Raw genomic sequence first — 18,792 nt, 5'->3', positions numbered from 1 at the left:
TGTCAATGAAGCTAATCTGTCAATAACTAAAGCAAATCTACCGTAGTTTAAAGTATCAGAACCAGCAACTGTCTTGTGGTAGTTTTAACCCGTATAAGCATTCGGTTGTTTGGTCCTCTCCATTGATTGCAACAAAACAATGCTGTAATATGAAAGAGTTGTTTAGTGGACCCTTCTGCATAGCCATGGCCAGTTTGGAGTAAAATAGATTGGCTAGAGCTAGACACTGGAATTAATATCTGTTTACATTTTCTGCACTCCTGGCTCTGACTCCTGAAATAATGTTGCAAGGCAGTTTATTAAATATAAGGCCTACAGTAGACCTGCCTCTTTAAACAGAAATGTTTAAACAAACACTGCTTTCAATAGCAACTTTTAAAAATAGCTTTAACACCATTGAAAACTTTTAATTTATGTATATGGAAAAGTTGTTTCACTACACAAAAAATTGTTTTTGGGTGGAGGGTCCCTTTAAAATTCTTTAGGATGGACTTTCACTAGCTAAAAATACATAAACAAGGAAATTACAACAGGAATCATGTTTTTTTTAATGCAGTTATATCCTGTGTTGGTTTGTGTAGCGATACGGTAATTCATACCCTATAACACTGCTTTCCAAGATGAAACAGATACACAATTCAACCAGGTACATTTGCAAAAAAACAGGGACAAACTTCTGATATAAACTCTCAGAAAAAAAAAAGATTAAATGCACTGGAACTTCAGGGGTTTAACTGTATTTGTTGTTAGAGTTAAGATGCTGAAAGCGTCAATACTTTTTTTTACAACGGATGCAAGCTTTTCATTTATCTCAAATGTGAAAATGCAATTTTGTGTTTGGATTTTCTTTGTTGTTTGAATCTTTTGTAGAGCATTTGTTAATTTTCTGAATCCAAAATTATGGATTTGGAGCCTTTCCTAATTTAACTGCTACACTACAGCAATGTTGCTAGTTTTCTGAGCATTTTTGAGTTTGCATGTAATGGATCCCATACCATTCTAATATGTGCACATGCAAACATTCACTGTGCACAACAGTTTGTGGCACATGTTGTGTGTAAAAATGCCTGTCAAGTCTTTCTTGGAATAGATGAGTATGTTACCTTTCAGTATTTTATATAATGCCATATGCCTAGCAACTTTGCAACTGGCTTTCATTATTTATTTTTTTATAGTTTTTGAATTCATTTCCTCTTCTGCCTTTTTCCAGCTTTTAAATGGGGTCTGGATCAATATGAATTGCCACATATCAAGCACTTTACATGCAATGTAATCATGCAAAATTGCTTTCTTGCCTGCATGGAAATTATCAGTCGTGGTGCAACAAAAGTACCCCCATCTGCCATCACTCAAAATTCAGTAGAGAATATCCCAGTTCTTTGTTGATGGTTCGTTTTGCAGCTTATGGCATTTCTTTAATTTCCCATGTCTGGTAAAATGATCTGATCTTTGCCTGTGTACTGCTTCTGCAGTGTAATCACCTTTTGCTTATTTATTGACCTGTTCATCTAGGGATGTTTTCTTGGGCAATGCACAGTGAGCACAACTTTGCTTTTTTGTGTTTATTGCACTAATAATGGTGTAACTGGGAAAGATTTGCAGGCTTCCATTGATCCTTCATTGATTTTACTGCCCAGAGATACTCAAAGCTCATACACAGCATCTGGACTAAACACAGCTTCCACTAAACATCAGTACAGTAAGATTGTTGCTTAGGCAAGAGTATCTTGAGAGCCAAGCTCTACACCTGTACTCCTGGGCCTTTTATTTTCTACAATTTAGCCAACCTTGCACTTGCTTTGCATTGGGACTTGGGTTTGAACTGTAGTCAGGTGGTAGATTATAGTACAAACCCTATTCACAGTAAGAAAGCTGCTTAAAGGCCATGAAATTTTAGAATTCCAGCTTGTGGACAGATACTAGGAGTTGCAGTTTTTCTACAGCTGGAGTACCAAAGGTTGCCTGTCCCTGGTTTACATAGAACTTATCAGAAAAGAATGACATTCCTTTATCATAGTGGTGACTATGCAGTCAGATGGTAGTTTTTTCTGCATAAATGAACCCTTTACATTAACTTTTAGTATGATGTTGTGATATTCTGAGATAATTTGCAATTGGTTTTAATTTTTTATTATTTGTGGTTTTTGAGTTATTTAGCTTTTTATACAGTTTGCAATTTCAGCAATTTGGTTGCTAGGGTCCATATTACCCTAGCAACCATACATTAATTTCAGTAAGAGACTGGAATATGAATAGGAGAGGGCCTGAATAGAAAGACGAGTAATAAAAAGTAGCCATAACAAAAAAGTTGTAGCCTTACAGAGCATTTGTTTTCAGATGGGGTCAGTGACCCCAATTTGAAAGCTGGAGTCAGAAGAAGAAGGCAAGAAAAAAAACTATAAAAGCATAAATAATGAAGACCAATTGAAAAGTTGTTTAGAATTGGCCATTCTATACATCCGTTGTAAAACTCCAAGGTGAAGCACCCCTTTAAGAGGATGTAATTATAGATTATATTGTTATTGAGGTCATAGCACTTGGGGTTCATAACTTATTAAGTTGATAGTGTAAGTAGCGGGGAATAATGTTTGGTTGGTATTAGGAGTCTATAAGCTGACCAGTCCCCATTAATCTTATTATTTTGCACTGTTGCTTTGCAGCATTGTGTGTGTGTGTGTCACTTTGAGACCTAGAATTGTAAGCTGCACTAGGGCAGAGACTGGTTGTAATAATGAATAATGTCTTGGAGTATCATCATCATCATTTATTTATATAGCGCTGTCAAGAGACGCAGTGCTTATACATAATAACATTAATAAAGCAGTGTGCAAGCACAAAGTTCTTACTGTCCAGCAAAAACATATGGCGGCATGTTGCTATATATCTCACTCACAAATTGTGGGCTAAAAAAAAAAAGTTCCTGGAGTGTCGCTGTTAACAAGTGAAAATGCCCATCTTTGCTAACTCACAATTAGCCTTCTCATGACCTGGAAACTTTTCATATTTGCTAGTGAATTACCTTATTGATTATTTGCTAACGTAAATGTATGTCAGTGGAGACCACCCACTAGCTGTTTGTTTACATGTGTCTGTGTGCTTTGTGAAGACATTTGTTGTAAAAATAAATAGAGCTTTATGAAATCTCTTTTGCTAGTTCCCAAGGACTAATTTTCAGTGCATAGTTTTAAAGTCTCCGTAGCAATTCTCACAATTTTGTCTATAGCTAGAATATTCCAGAAACATCTATGGTGTCTGAAGCGTATCTGTAAATGTTGCACAGCTATGGGATCCGTTATCAATAGACTCAATTTTATCCAAATAATACAAATTATTTCCTTTTTGTCTGTAATAATAAAGTAGTACCCAACTAAGATATAATTAATCCTTATTGGAAGCAAAACCAGTTTATTGGGTTTATTTAATGTTTAAAAGATTTTTTAGTAGACTTAAAAGTATGAAGATCCAAATTACAGAAAGATCGGTTATCTGGAAAGCCCCAGGTCCCGAGCATTCTGGATAACAGGTCCAATACCTGTAGGTACTTGCAGTGGCTAAGAACCCATAGCGAGTAATGAGACACAATTGCCTACATTTTCATTTGGAGATCCCTTTGACCCTGAACAGACCCTTAGAAAACCATCTTACAGCCCAGAAATACATTATCAACATGTTCATGGCTCTACTGTTAATATCTCCTCACGAATTTAGAACTGGCCACTTGTCTGATATGAATTGCTCAACATAAACACATCCTTCCTGTGAATGCTTTGTTTATGTGGCCTTTATTGACTTAACCCTTTAAGTGCCAGCAGAATTTCACATTTTGGTTACGCGAAATGCCAGCCGTTTTTGAAACATTTTGTGCTCTCTCACTTTAGGGGCATTTTCTGAGGGGAAACCTATAGTTTACCTAGGAAAACTATACATTGTTTTTTTCGGTAGAAACTGAGCTTTCTAAATCTGCCTGAGTTTTCATGTATTTCCACCTGTGCAAAAAAATTTATAGTGCTAAATACCAAAAAAAAAAGAAAAATTACCATTTTTCTTCGTATATCAATTTATACCAGAAAAATATTTCATTTTACGGATGAAAATCCAACTGATTTGGAAAGCCTTATGTCTCTCGAACGTGCCAATACCAGATATGTATAGTTTTAGGGAGATTTAGGACTTCTGTACCTCAAAAACTCCCGGCAGTATATTGCCGAATTTTGAAAGCACTAAGGCAGAAAACGGCATGCTTTAGATTCCAAGGCAAAAACTCCTGAAACCGTAGGTTTACCCCAGAAAACCATACATTTTTGAAAAGTACACATTCTGCCGATTACAAAATGGGTAACTATGTCTCTCTACTCCCAACTACCAAACATAAAAGCTTGTCTGAACATAGCGGTTCTTCAAAAAAAATTCAAAATTCTGAAAAATCATTTCAAAGGTTTTATTTTGCTGCTCCGCATATCCCAAACTATATTAGGTACCAAGAAAAAGCACCTGAAATATGATTGCCAGGGGTCCACTGAACAGTTTGATACCCATTATGCATAGGTTTACCAAAGTATCTGGCATTTAGAGACACCAATATGAAGTTAGCACATCCAAATTGATCAGGACTTTACTTCAGCTACTGAGAAATCAACACATTGACTGCATTTTTTTTGGGGTAAAAACACAGAAATATATGTTTACCCCCAAAACCCATATATTTTTGGAAAGTACACATTCTACCGAATCTAAAATGGGTACCCATGCCTTTCTGCTCCAAACTACTGAGTCGCAAGGCTTTCCCACAATTGTCGGTTTTGGTGAAATATGTGAAAATTGCCTCAAACCTTCAACTTCTCAGCACCATATCACCCATGTATCGTTATGCACCAAGAAAAAGCACCCTAAATATGATTGCCAGGGTTCCTCCAAACAGTTTGGTGGCCATTGTTCATAGGTTTACCAAAGTATCTGGCATTTAGAGGCCCCAAAATGAAGTTAGCGCATACAAACAGTCCCGTGGGTAACTTCAGCTAATGAAAAATCAACACATTGACTGCATTTTTGTGGGGTAAAAACACAGAAATATATGTTTACCCCCAAAACCCATATATTTTTGGAAAGTACACATTCTACCGAATCTAAAATGGGTACCCATGCCTTTCTGCTCCAAACTACTGAGTCGCAAGGCTTTCCCACAATTGTCGGTTTTGGTGAAATATGTGAAAATTGCCTCAAACCTTCAACTTCTCAGCACCATATCACCCATGTATCGTTATGCACCAAGAAAAAGCACCCTAAATATGATTGCCAGGGTTCCTCCAAACAGTTTGGTGGCCATTGTTTATAGGTTTACCAAAGTATCTGGCATTTAGAGGCCCCAAAATGAAGTTAGCGCATACAAACAGTCCCGTGGGTAACTTCAGCTAATGAAAAATCAACACATTGACTGCATTTTTGTGGGGTAAAAACACAGAAATATATGTTTACCCCCAAAACCTATATATTTTTGGAAAGTACACATTCTACCGAATCTAAAATGGGTACCCATGCCTTTCTGCTCCAAACTACTGAGTCGCAAGGCTTTCCAACAATTGTCGGTTTTGGTGAAATATCTGAAAATTGCCTCAAAGCTTCAACTTCTCAGCACCATATCACCCATGTATCGTTACGCACCAAGATAAAGCACCCTAAATATGATTGCCAGGGTTCCTCCAAACAGTTTGGTGGCCATTGTTCCTAGGTTTACCAAAGTATCTGGCATTTAGAGGCCCCAAAATGAAGTTAGCGCATACAAACAGTCCCGTGGGTAACTTCAGCTAATGAAAAATCAACACATTGACTGCATTTTTGTGGGGTAAAAACACAGAAATATATGTTTACCCCCAAAACCCATATATTTTTGGAAAGTACACATTCTACCGAATCTAAAATGGGTACCCATGCCTTTCTGCTCCAAACTACTGAGTCGCAAGGCTTTCCCACAATTGTCGGTTTTGGTGAAATATCTGAAAATTGCCTCAAAGCTTCAACTTCTCAGTACCATATCACCCATGTATCGTTACGCACCAAGAAAAAGCACCCTAAATATGATTGCCAGGGTTCCTCCAAACAGTTTGGTGGCCATTGTTCATAGGTTTACCAAAGTATCTGGCATTTAGAGGCCCCAAAATGAAGTTAGCGCATACAAACAGTCCCGTGGGTAACTTCAGCTAATGAAAAATCAACACATTGACTGCATTTTTGTGGGGTAAAAACACAGAAATATATGTTTACCCCCCAAACCAATATATTTTTGGAAAGTACACATTCTACGAATCTAAAATGGGTACCCATGCCTTTCTGCTCCAAACTACTGAGTTGCAAGGCTTTCCCACAATTGTCGGTTTTGGTGAAATATCTGAAAATTGCCTCAAAGCTTCAACTTCTCAGCACCATATCACCCATGTATCGTTACGCACCAAGAAAAAGCACCCTAAATATGATTGCCAGGGTTCCTCCAAACAGTTTGGTGGCCATTGTTCATAGGTTTACCAAAGTATCTGGCATTTAGAGGCCTCAAAATGAAGTTAGCGCAGACAAATAGTCCTGTAGGTAACTTCATCTAATGAGAAATCAACACATTGACTGCATTTTTGTGGGGTAAAAACACAGAAATATATGTTTACCCCCCAAACCCATATATTTTTGGAAAGTACACATTCTACTGAATCTAAAATGGGTACCCATGCCTTTCTGCTCCAAACTACTGAGTCGCAAGGCTTTCCCAAAGTTGTCAGTTTTGGTGAAATATCTGAAAATTGCCTCAAAGCTTCAACTTCCCAGCACTATATCACCCATGTATCATTACGTACTAAGAAAAAGCACCCTAAATATGATTGCCAGGGTTCCTCTGAACATTTTGGTGGCCATTGTTCATAAGTTTACCAAAGTATCTGGCATTTAGAGGCCCCAAAATGAAGTTAGCGCATACAAACAGTTCCGTGGGTAACTTCAGCTAATGAAAAATCAACACATTGACTGCATTTTTGTGGGGTAAAAACACAGAAATATATGTTTGCCCCCCAAAACCCATATAGTTTTGGAAAGTACACATTCTACCGAATCTAAAATGGGTACCCATGCCTTTCTGCTCCAAACTACTGAGTCGCAAGGCTTTGCCAAATTTGGCGGTTTTGGTGAAATATCTGGAAATTGCCTCAAAGCTTCAACTTTCCAGCATCGTATTGTCCATGTATCATTACCAGCATAAAGCATCCTAAATATAAACATATGGGTCTACTAAACAGTTTGATGCCCAATGTGCATAGATATACCAAACTTTGTGGCGCACAGAGACCCCCAAATGACAATATGTATAGACATTTTCACGGCTGACGCGCTTGCTGCTTCAATATAACCACCTGGTGTGTGTATTATGCGACATTAGACCACCTAACAGTACAGAGACCCCAGAAAACCATATATTTTCAGAAAGTACACATTCTGACGAATCCAATATGGGTAAATAAGTGTTTCTACTGCAAACTGCCAAACTGCAAAGCAATGCTGAAAATAACAGTTTTTATCAAATTTCAGAAAATCGTCACAAAGCTTGAATTCTACCCCATTATATGCCACACATTTCGTAACTTATCAGCATAAAACATCCTAAATATGAACGCCAGGGGTCTACTGAACACTTTGATGCCCAATATGCATAGATATACCAAACTATGTGGCGCACAGAGACCCCCAAATGACAATAGTGTATATACATTTTCACGGCTGACGCGCTGGCTGCTGCAATATAAGCACCTGGTGTGTGTATTATGCAACATTAGACCCCCCTAACAGTACAGAGACCCCAGAAAACCATATATTTTCAGAAAGTACACATTCTGACGAATCCAATATGGGTAAATAAGTGTTTCTACTGCAAACTGCCAAACTGCAAAGCAATGCTGAACATAACGGTTTTTATCAAATTTCTGAAAATCGTCACAAAGCTTGAATTTTACCCCATTATATGCCACACATTTCGTAACGTATCAGCATAAAACATCCTAAATATGAACGCCAGGGGTCTACTGAACACTTTGATGCCCAATATGCATAGATATACCAAACTATGTGGCGCACAGAGACCCCCAAATGACAATAGTGTATATACATTTTCACGGCTGACACGCTGGCTGCTGCAATATGAGCACCTGGTGTGTGTATTATGCGACATTAGACCCCCTAACAGTACAGAGACCCCAGAAAACCATATATTTTCAGAAAGTACACATTCTGACGAATCCAATATGGGTAAATAAGTGTTTCTACTGCAAACTGCCAAACTGCAAAGCAATGCTGAACATAACGGTTTTTATCAAATTTCGGAAAATCGTCACAAAGCTTGAATTCTACCCCATTATATGCCACACATTTCGTAACTTATCAGCATAAAACATCCTAAATATGAACGCCAGGGGTCTACTGAACACTTTGATGCCCAATATGCATAGATATACCAAACTATGTGGCGCACAGAGACCCCCAAATGACAATAGTGTATATACATTTTCACGGCTGGCGCGCTGGCTGCTGCAATATGAGCACCTGGTGTGTGTATTATGCGACATTAGACCCCCCTAACAGTACAGAGACCCCAGAAAACCATATATTTTCAGAAAGTACACATTCTGACGAATCCAATATGGGTAAATAAGTGTTTCTACTGCAAACTGTCAAACTGCAAAGCAATGCTGAACATAACGGTTTTTATCAAATTTCGGAAAATCGTCACAAAGCTTGAATTCTACCCCATTATATGCCACACATTTCGTAACTTATCAGCATAAAACATCCTAAATATGAACGCCAGGGGTCTACTGAACACTTTGATGCCCAGTATGCATAGATATACCAAACTATGTGGCGCACAGAGACCCCCAAATGGATATATAGTAGAAAAAATTTACAAGGCAAAACAAAATAAGGCAGTAAAGAGTGAAATGCAAAAAAAATCCAATAAAACCACAAAAATCAATGTTTTTTTTCCAGACTAGTGTTATCGGCCGTCAGAATCACAGTTTGAATATTTTAGCTGGGCCAAACAGGTTATACGGCTAGAAACAAGTGAACACAACATACGCAGAGCTGAAAATGCAATAAAATGGCTAAAAATTCAATAAAATGGCTAAAAATGCACCAAAATACCCAAAATTGCAATATAATCACCGAAATAACATACAAAAGGTATTGCACAGTACGGTTAGCGAATACGCTATTCGTAATGGCAATAAAACATTTTTTTCAGCCAAAAAAAGAAACGATGCGATAAGAAAAAAAAAAAAAAAAGCCACAATGCCATGTATGTGCGTGTGCGTGTGTACAAATGGTAAATTACATGTTATGTGCGCGTGTGTGCGTGTGCACGTGTGTGTAAGTGCAGTGAGTGTAAGTGACCCCCCCAATCCCCAAAAATGTGTGTGTAAGTGTGAATCTAAGTGTGTATTACTGTAATAAGTGTGTGTTGGTGTGTTTGTGTGTGTAATTGTTGCACTAACCTGAAAAAGTCGCTGGAGACTGTTGCACACGATCAGGAAGAGCCTCTGGAAGAGATCTGCGACGTCATCTGTGTCCCTGTGCTGTGGGGGCGGAGATCTCCGGCGCGGTGTAGGCTGCAGCAGCAGGACACGTAAGTAACACGTGCCTGCTGCTGTTTTTGGGCCCCTGGGCGATCGCGCCCCAGGGGCCACTCGATCCCCTGCTCTGCTCGTTGCCTAGGGGCAGGGGATCGTGAAGGAGCGGAGCGAGCGGCTCTAACAGCCGCTCCTCCGCTCGCAAACCCGGAAGTGCTGCAGAACGTAGAATCTACGATCTGTGGCACTTTGGTCCTTTGATCCACAGAACGTAGATTCTACGTTCTGTGGCACTTAAAGGGTTAAATAGCTCAGGGCAAGGGTTTCTTACAACACCCAGTTTCTTTTAAAATAAGGACATGGAAGAAACCACAAAAGCCATTATTTAATTTTTTTATTTATTTATTACTTTTATACAGGTGATGTATTTTCTGCAAAGCTTGTTTTTCAGACAAGGGAGTATTTCTGTAATTTGGATCACTACCCTGTAAGCTACTGAGTTTTTTTGTTAATTTATTCAGAGAAAGGCTAATGCTAGACCAGCCTCTCCGAGCCTCTGCCTCGGCCCAGGACACACCATCAGCAGACACACCCTGCAGATTTTGATGCTGAAACATGAGTATGAATTATGGTGTGAAAATCCTGCCCCATGTGTCTGCACCGAAGCAGCAGCTCTGGGTGGAGAAAGATGTGAGTGGAGGAGCTGGTCTGGCATTAGCCAAAACCAAATCACTCAAAAATAACAATTGTTTGCTTAAAAAGAGATCGATGAAAAATGGCATTCCTGTAGTTCAAAAAACGAAATACTATAAGTCTATTGATACTGTATATATGTGATTGTATTATTTTGATGATCCCTTTAATATGTTTTTGTTGTTACTGAGACGAGGAATGATGGGATTAGCCACCAGACATACATGGGGATTGTAGGGATATTCTGGTTACACCTGGTAGGCCAGACACATGAACTGAAACCTGGTTCACAGACACTGAAGGCAATGACCGGTTTTAGTGAAAAGCTGTTTATCTCTCCTTGCATGTCTGTCACTAATCACTATATCCAGGATAGTACAAAACTATAAGTACAGTTTATTTTTAGCATGATTTGTTCAAGTTAAAGATCTGAATTAACCCTACTGCAACTGCCAACTGCAGACTATCCAGGGACTGGAGACCCTGTGTGGTCTGGAGAACTGTCATTTATTGCTTTGAATCTTTTCCATTACTTTCTCTTCTGACAAGTGGAACTTTGCTGCCTTGTTTCTAGGGTCAATGACCCTAGACTGATTTTGAGGTTAGCTTACGTTGTTCTTTTCATCTTTCTATTTAGGCCTTCTTCTACTCATACTAAAGTCAGTCAGTCAAACAAAGGCCTGCCTGCTAGTGTCAGATCATGTTGAGGTCATTCATTGTCTTTCTTTCTCATCTTAAAGGTTAATATTTCTTATATTATTTATGTTTAATGTGTTGAATCAAAAGCATTCCATTCAGCAGCAAAATAAATATAGTTAAAAGGGTATTTGATCCTACATAGCTACTGCCTCGAACCTTCACCTTCACGTTAACTGATATACAGTAAAGATTGATATTCGGAGACAACTTGCAATTGATCTTCATTTTTAAATTATTCGTGATTATTTAATTATCGCAGCTCTTGAGTTCAGAATTTCAACAAGTATCTAGTTAATAGGGTCAAAATACCGTAGCAACCAGGCAGTGGTTTAAATGAGAGACTGGACTATGAATAGGAAAGGACTAAATATACAGATTAGGAATAAAATACAAATACAAATAGTAGCCTCACATGGCAATATATTTTTTTGGCTGCCAGGGTCAGTGACCCCCCATTTGAAAGCTAAAAAGAGTCAAAAGAAGAAGGCAAATCATTTAAAAACTAAAAAAATTAAGACCAATTGAAAAATTGCTAAACATTGAGCATTCAATAACAATAAAAGTTAACTTTTGAGCAACCCCTTTAATGAAGCAAAATAGGTTTTTGATAGCTAGAAATGAACTAACCACAGAAGTACCAGCTTCCCCCCTTGTAGATAAAAAAAGTGATTCATATTTTTCGGCTTTCCCTTTAAAGTAAAACTATACCCCCAAACAATGTTAGTCTCTATTACAATATATTGCATAAAACAGCTCATATGAAAAACCCTTCTTCATCTATATAAATAATTTTCATAAAAATATACTTTTTAAGTAGTATGTTCCATTGGGTAATCCTAAATAGAAAATTGCCATTTTAAGGGCTAAGGGCCGCCCCCTGGGATCATACAGTTTACAGTGCACACAAACAATCCAATCAACGTTCTATGTTTTATTTCCGCAATTCTTCCTGCTACAGTTAGAACTGCATTATTTCTGGACAGGTGATCTCCGAGGGAGCACACAGACCATCACAAAATGGTGGCTCAAAGGAAAAGATGTAAAAGGCAACATTTAGTGATAATTATATTCCAGTTTGGTAAGATTCTTTAATAGGCCACTTAATATAATATCAGCTATAGTATCTGTTGGTTGAGTATTCATTCTGGAGGTATAGTTTTCTTTTAATCATTGAATCATATTTTAAACAGTGGCTAAAGTTCAGTTCCCAGCATTCTCTAGCCTACTGCTTTTAGATACTCTAAATCCTTGTGATAACCTTTTGAGCTCTATTGCTAAATGAATGTTAAATATGTACCTGTACAGAACAAACTGCTTGAATATGTAATGAATTGGAAATTCTTGCGTGTCTCTTATCTCTGTATCTACATTCATACAAGAAACACCTGAATTTACACACCAGAGTAAGGACTGTGAGTGTTTAAAGTCCACCCACATTCAGAGAAGGAGATTAAATGACTCTTAAAGAATGAAGTGAATGTAAAAATAGCAGTTAAACAGGATGATATGAATTCCTAAGTCAGCTGCATACAGTATCTATGTGTCAGCAATTGGCAAACATTCTTCCTACATCCAAGATCAATTAGCCGGCATGCATTGCTGTTCTACTCTTCAGTTCAGCACAGAGTAACTATCTTAGGCTATTGCTGTGAGTGCTTTGAATCACCTGTATGAAGTGACATATTTAGAAAACTACTAGTTTGGTACATTCATTTCTGAAGCTCATTCTTATACTTTTATAACAACATTGGGATGCATATTAAAGGGGTTAATCTTTAAGTTAACTTTTCGTATGTTATATAATGTCCAATTATAATTTCTTTATTTTTTATTGTACAGTAGTTTTATAAGTTTACTGGGAAGTAACTGCTTTTTGGTTGCTAGCCGCAAGGCAGCATTTTTTAAGACATAATGGCCAATGAACAGTGCTTAAATATAAAGATAAGCAATAAAAATATACATAAGATTGAAGGTTGGTAGTCTGTATTTTTTTGCTGGGGGTCAGAGAATATCTACAGTTTCCAGCTATGGCGCACATATAGAGGATATTTTTGTGAACACTAACATGCATTTATTTTAAACCTCAGTATAGTAGCCAGTGGGCTCACAACCTACATTGTCAAATGGCATGTTTTTGTTCCTGTCAACAATTAGCTGGCCAGGGGGTCATTAAGGACATCCTAGGAGCTTGTCTGTCAGCTGCCCTCCTGCCTTGGTACAGCCACAAGCTGTGGTTCAGCTGCTTTCTCCTAACAGGAGCGAGCAACTGCTGCAGAAAGCCATCTTGTGCTTTTCTACTCTGAGACCTTTTGCCAACAATAGAACAGATTAAATTGACTGCTTCTGGCAGGAATGTCCGATTCCTTGGTGGCTGACAGGGTTGCTAAATATTTTTTGACAGGATGGAAGTGAATAGCCACAAACATAAGCAAAAGGACCATGTTGTTTTAATCTAGTTACCAAGGTATTTTGCATGTGCTTTGGTTTTTTTTTTGGGGGGTTTTTTTTTTTTTATTTTTTTTTTTTATGTAGGGTAAGAGGCTTTATAAATACCAGTATTGATGCCTTTCAGCCACAAAAAAAGTGTTCTGGTGCTGCCAGCTTGAAAAAAAAAACACTTCATATACCACCATCTTGAGTCACATGGTACTCAAAATGCAATTTAGAGAGATTAAGGTTATATCGGTATATATCCCAGAGGTACTTTTTACCCTCACTTATTCCTACTCTCAGGCATTCAACAAGGTCTTTTCCAGTCTCTCAGATTTTACGTACTTCTAATATTGCAAACCTAATTCACATAAAGCCAACACCCTCCCTGCCTTTCTCATGTGCCCTCTGGAATGCACGGTCAATCTGCAATAAACTAACAGCAGTCCATGACCTCTTTGTAGCTAAATCCCTTCGCCTTCTTGCAATCTCTGAAACATGGCTCTCCCCCTCAGACACCGCTTCACCTGCTGCCCTCTGCTATGGAGGCTTCTCACTTACTCACACTCCTAGACCGGATGGCCGTCATGGCGGTGGGGTGGGATTTCTTCTCTCCCCCAAATGCAGGTTTCAAAATCTAACTTCACCGTCTTCTCTCTCCTTCACTTCTTTTGAAGTCCACAGCATACGTTTGTTTTCTCCAATCTCTCTGCGTGTTGCTGTCATATATCGCCCCCCAGGTCCCTACTCCACCTTCTTGGATCACTTTGCTGCCTGGCTTCCATACTTTTCTCTCCAGTGAGACACCTGCTCTCATTTTAGGGGACTTCAACATCCCCATTGACAACTCTGCTTCTGCTGCCACCTCTAAACTTCTCTCTCTAACAGCTTCATTTGGTCTCTCTCAGTGGACCGACTCACCTACCCACATCGAGGGTCATGCTCTTGACCTTATATTCTGCCACTCATGCTGCCCATCCAACTTAATAAACTCTCCCTACCCTCTGTCTGACCATCATCTACTCTCCTTTCAGATACTGCTTTCACCTGCACCTTCACAACCATCTCTCTCTACCCACACGTACAGAAACCTTAATGCCTTTGAACCACAACAATTATCAACAGTATCAGCACAATCCATATCTCATATTAATACTCTCTCCTGTCCCAATATGGCAGCTTCTCTCTACAACGATGCCCTTTCAACAGCACTTGACTCCCTTGCACCTTCTACCACCCGTCACAGCCGGCCTGCTAAACCCCAACCCTGGCACACTAGTGTAACACGGTACCTCAGAAGATGTAGTAGATCAGCTGAGCGACGGTGGAGAAAGTCACGAACTGATCCTGATTTCATCCACTTCAAATTCATGCTCTCCTGCTATAACCGAGCTCTATCATTAGCCAAAGAACAATACTTCTCTTATCTAATATCTACTATGTCCTCCAAACCACAGCAGCTGTTTGCCACATTTAACTCACTCCTATGCCCCCCTCCACCTCCTCCACCTGTTAATGTTACTGCCCAAGACCTTGCTCATTTCTTTAATGAAAAAATCGATCTCATTAGGCTGAGCATACCGTCCGACAACAATCTCAGACCAACGTGCAGTCCACTCACATCTACTTTGCACTCCTTCACCCCTGCAACTCTAGATGAAGTCAGCAAACTTCTAGCCAGCTCAAAACCCACCACCTGCTCCCTTGACCCCATACCCTCTCGCCTTCTCCACCCAATCTCTGATACACTCTCTCCTGCACTTACCCACCTATTCAATCTTTCACTCTCTACTGGTACCTTTCCATCATTATACAAACAAGCACTAATCACTCCTATCCTCAAAAAACCTTCCCTTGATCCCAGCTCTCCCACTAACTATCGACCGGTCTCCCTTCTTCCATTCGCCTCCAAATTACTAGAAAGGCTTGTTTATAAACGCCTGATCCAGCATCTCACTCACAACTCCCTCCTCGACCCCCTTGCTTCCGCCCATCACACTCGACTGAAACTGCACTCACCAAAGTAACCAATGATCTTCTATTGGCAAAGTCTAAAGGTCATTATTCCATTCTAATCCTTCTAGATCTCTCTACACTCATCTGGCATTCGGGACACTGCTCTTTCATGGTTTACATCTTATCTGTCTGACCGTTCCTTTAAAGTTTCCTCCTTCTCTAACTCTACTTCTACTACTTTCCCACTCTCTGTTGGAGTTCCTCAAGGCTCTGTTCTTGGCCCCCTGCTGTTCTCGCTCTATACAACTTCACTAGGAAAACTCATTCAGTCATTTGGACTTCAGTATCACCTTTATGCTGATGACACCCAACTCTACTTGTCTACTCCTGATCTTTCTAATTCTGTCCTTTCCCAAGTCACAGACTGTCTCTCTGCTGTCTCCTCCTGGATGTCACAGCGCCACCTGAAACTGAACCTTTCTAAAACAGAACTCATTATATTTCCTCCAAGATCTTCCCCTGTCCCTCAGATATCACTCACCGTAAACAACACCACCTTTCATTCCACCACACAGGCACGCTGCCTAGGAGTTATCTTAGACTCTCATCTGTCTTTTTCACCACACATTCAAACACTTGCAAAATCTTGCCGTATTCAACTGCGCAACATTGCTCGAATACGACCCTATCTCAGTTCAGAATCGACTAAAACACTGATTCAGTCTCTCATCATCTCCCGCCTTGATTACTGCAACTTACTCCTCACAGGTATTCCAACAAGTCACCTTTCACAACTCCAATCTGTTCTAAACGCGGCTGCTAGACTCATTCATCTAGCTCGCCGCTCAACATCAACTGCTCCCATATGTATGTCCCTTCACTGGCTCCCAATCTCTTCTAGAATCAAATTCAAATTACTTACACTCACATTCAAGGCCCTTAATAATGAAACCCCTCCCTATATTTCATCTCTAATCTCCAAATACACTCCTTCACGAAACCTACGCTCTGCTTCTGATCTTCGCCTCACTTCTCCTCTGGTCACTTCTGCCCATTCTCGTCTACAAGACTTCTCTCGGGCTTCTGCTTTTCTCTGGAACTCTCTGCCACAAGCTGTCAGACTTTCTCCTTCCTTCCAAACTTTCAAGCGCTCCTTAAAGACCCATCTGTTTAAAGAGGCCTATTCGATGTACCTTAATTAATCATTGCTGTATCAAAAATGACAAAGTGTTTATATAATCCTTATGTCTCAATTGTACCCTAACCTTTTAGTTTGTAAACTCTAATCTCTAGGTCCTTCTAACCCTATTGTACTCTGTAATCCTTGTCTGTTATCCACCATTTATTCCCTGTTTGCTATAACTGCAGTAAAGCACTGCGTATCTTGACAGCGCTATATAAATAAATGATGATGATGATCATACCACAACCTGCATAATTTATGTTTTTGAAAAAAATGCAATACGAAGTTAAGCATTTTTACTGTATGACAAAATATCCAGCCCAGTCACCTGATTATTCTGTAAAACTACATTTGGATTACCTCTTTTTAGTATAAAGCAGTGCTGTATAGCTCCTTATGCACAACTTACCACTAGTATCCAACTGGCATCAGATCTTTCAGTCACAGAGGCAGAAAGTGAGCTTAAAGGGGTGCTTCACCTTTAAGTTAACTTTTAGTCTGTTATAGATTGACCAGTTCTAAGCAACTTTTCAATTAGACTGTATTGTGTTTCTCAAATATTTCTATAAGAAATGGAAGATACATGAGGCACTACCAGGTATTGTACAGGTATGGGATCTCTTATCCAGAAAGCTCCAAATTATGGGAACACCGTTTCCCATTAAGTCTGTTTTGAGTAAAAAAATTCTAGTTTTAAAATGTGTTCCCTCTTCTCTGTTATAATAAAGCAGTATTGTGTACTTGATCCCAAATAAGTTATAATTAATCCTTACTGGTCGCAAAGCAATCCTGTTGGGTTTAATTCATGTTTAAATGATTAGAAGACATAATATATAGAGATCTAAATTATGGAAAGCCTCCTTATCTGGAAAACACTAGGTTCTGTGCATTCTGGGGTAATTTCATTTTATAAATGTTCTTCCTAATATGTGATAACAAAGAAATTGCTTTGTATTCATACATAGAATGTATATTTGTATACATTTTTATAAAACCTGCTCCTTAAATTATTTGTCCTATCTGATTTGAGCAATATATTTTTCTGTGTTTCGCTTTTACTAGTTTCAGATGTAAGCCTAATTTATTGATTCTTTTTCCACAGATGTCTTTGGTGGCTGTGAAAATGTGCTGTTTACTTGCTTTGGATAATTTGTTATGAGGATAACTATAGGCTAAGGCTACAGTCATCTTCCCTTACCTGGAGCAGCATGGCAGGTTTCAAGCGTGGATATGATGGAAAAATAGCTGGACTTTATGATCTTGATAAAACCTTGGGCAGAGGACACTTTGCCGTGGTCAAGCTTGCCCGCCATGTCTTCACTGGTGAGAAGGTAGCTGTTAAAGTAATTGACAAGACCAAATTAGACTCTTTGGCAACAGGACACCTTTTCCAAGAAGTTAGATGTATGAAGCTCGTCCAGCACCCTAACATAGTCCGTCTGTATGAAGTCATCGATACGCAGACCAAATTATATCTCATTCTGGAACTTGGTGATGGGGGTGATATGTATGACTACATAATGAAGCACGAAGACGGTCTTAGTGAGGAACTGGCCAAGAAATACTTTGCTCAAATAGTTCATGCAATATCATACTGCCACAAGCTTCACGTGGTACACCGGGATCTGAAACCGGAGAATGTGGTCTTCTTTGAAAAGCAGGGGCTTGTAAAATTAACAGATTTTGGCTTCAGCAACAAGTTCCAGCCTGGGAAAAAACTAACAACGAGCTGTGGATCATTGGCTTATTCTGCTCCAGAGATACTGCTTGGAGATGAATATGATGCTCCTGCAGTGGGTGTGTATCATTTTATTATCTTATTGTAATACAGTATTGCAATCTTTTGCTGTGTTTTTCTGCATAGACTTGACATTTATGAATTTAAAAAGGTATGTCTACCAAAAGAAAGTTTTGTTTTTTGTTATTTTGCAAAGAAAAATTCGAACAACTTACCATAGTATGGTAGTTAAAGATTTTAAATTGTTTTAAAGTCGATTGTTAATGGATTTGCTATTGTTTGTTTCACCTATGCTATTCTCTTCACTGCTTTCCTGGCTGCTCATTAGTGATGTGTGGGCCGACCCAAACCCACGGGTTGGGCGGGTTTGGGCCGACACCTGCACAAAATCTTTGGGGTGGGTGCGGGTCGAGCTCTTCTCCTGCTCTCCCCGCCCATGACCTAGTACTGCTGGCTTCCGGCCCTGGAATTTATAGACTTCTGCCTGCCTCCTTCCCGCC

At 39.2% G+C, this 18,792-nt stretch overlaps 1 protein-coding gene across 1 annotated transcript in view; it reads left to right on the top strand.

The window, feature by feature from the left end:
- snrk.L (SNF related kinase L homeolog) overlaps positions 1-18,792 on the top strand; it is a 49,738-nt gene that overhangs the window by 13,813 nt on the left and 17,133 nt on the right. Inside the window, exon 2 of the mRNA XM_018267486.2 lies at positions 17,657-18,351. Within this exon, the coding sequence (XP_018122975.1) occupies positions 17,763-18,351 (589 nt within the window). The 5' untranslated portion in view covers positions 17,657-17,762. The remainder of the gene's footprint in view (positions 1-17,656; positions 18,352-18,792) is intronic.

The sequence above is a fragment of the Xenopus laevis genome, chromosome 6L (genome assembly GCF_017654675.1).
Source record: "Xenopus laevis strain J_2021 chromosome 6L, Xenopus_laevis_v10.1, whole genome shotgun sequence".
Classification (NCBI taxonomy): Eukaryota; Metazoa; Chordata; class Amphibia; order Anura; family Pipidae; genus Xenopus; species Xenopus laevis.
Note: the sequence above shows the minus strand (reverse complement) of the source record. Positions and strands in the feature narration are given on the sequence as shown.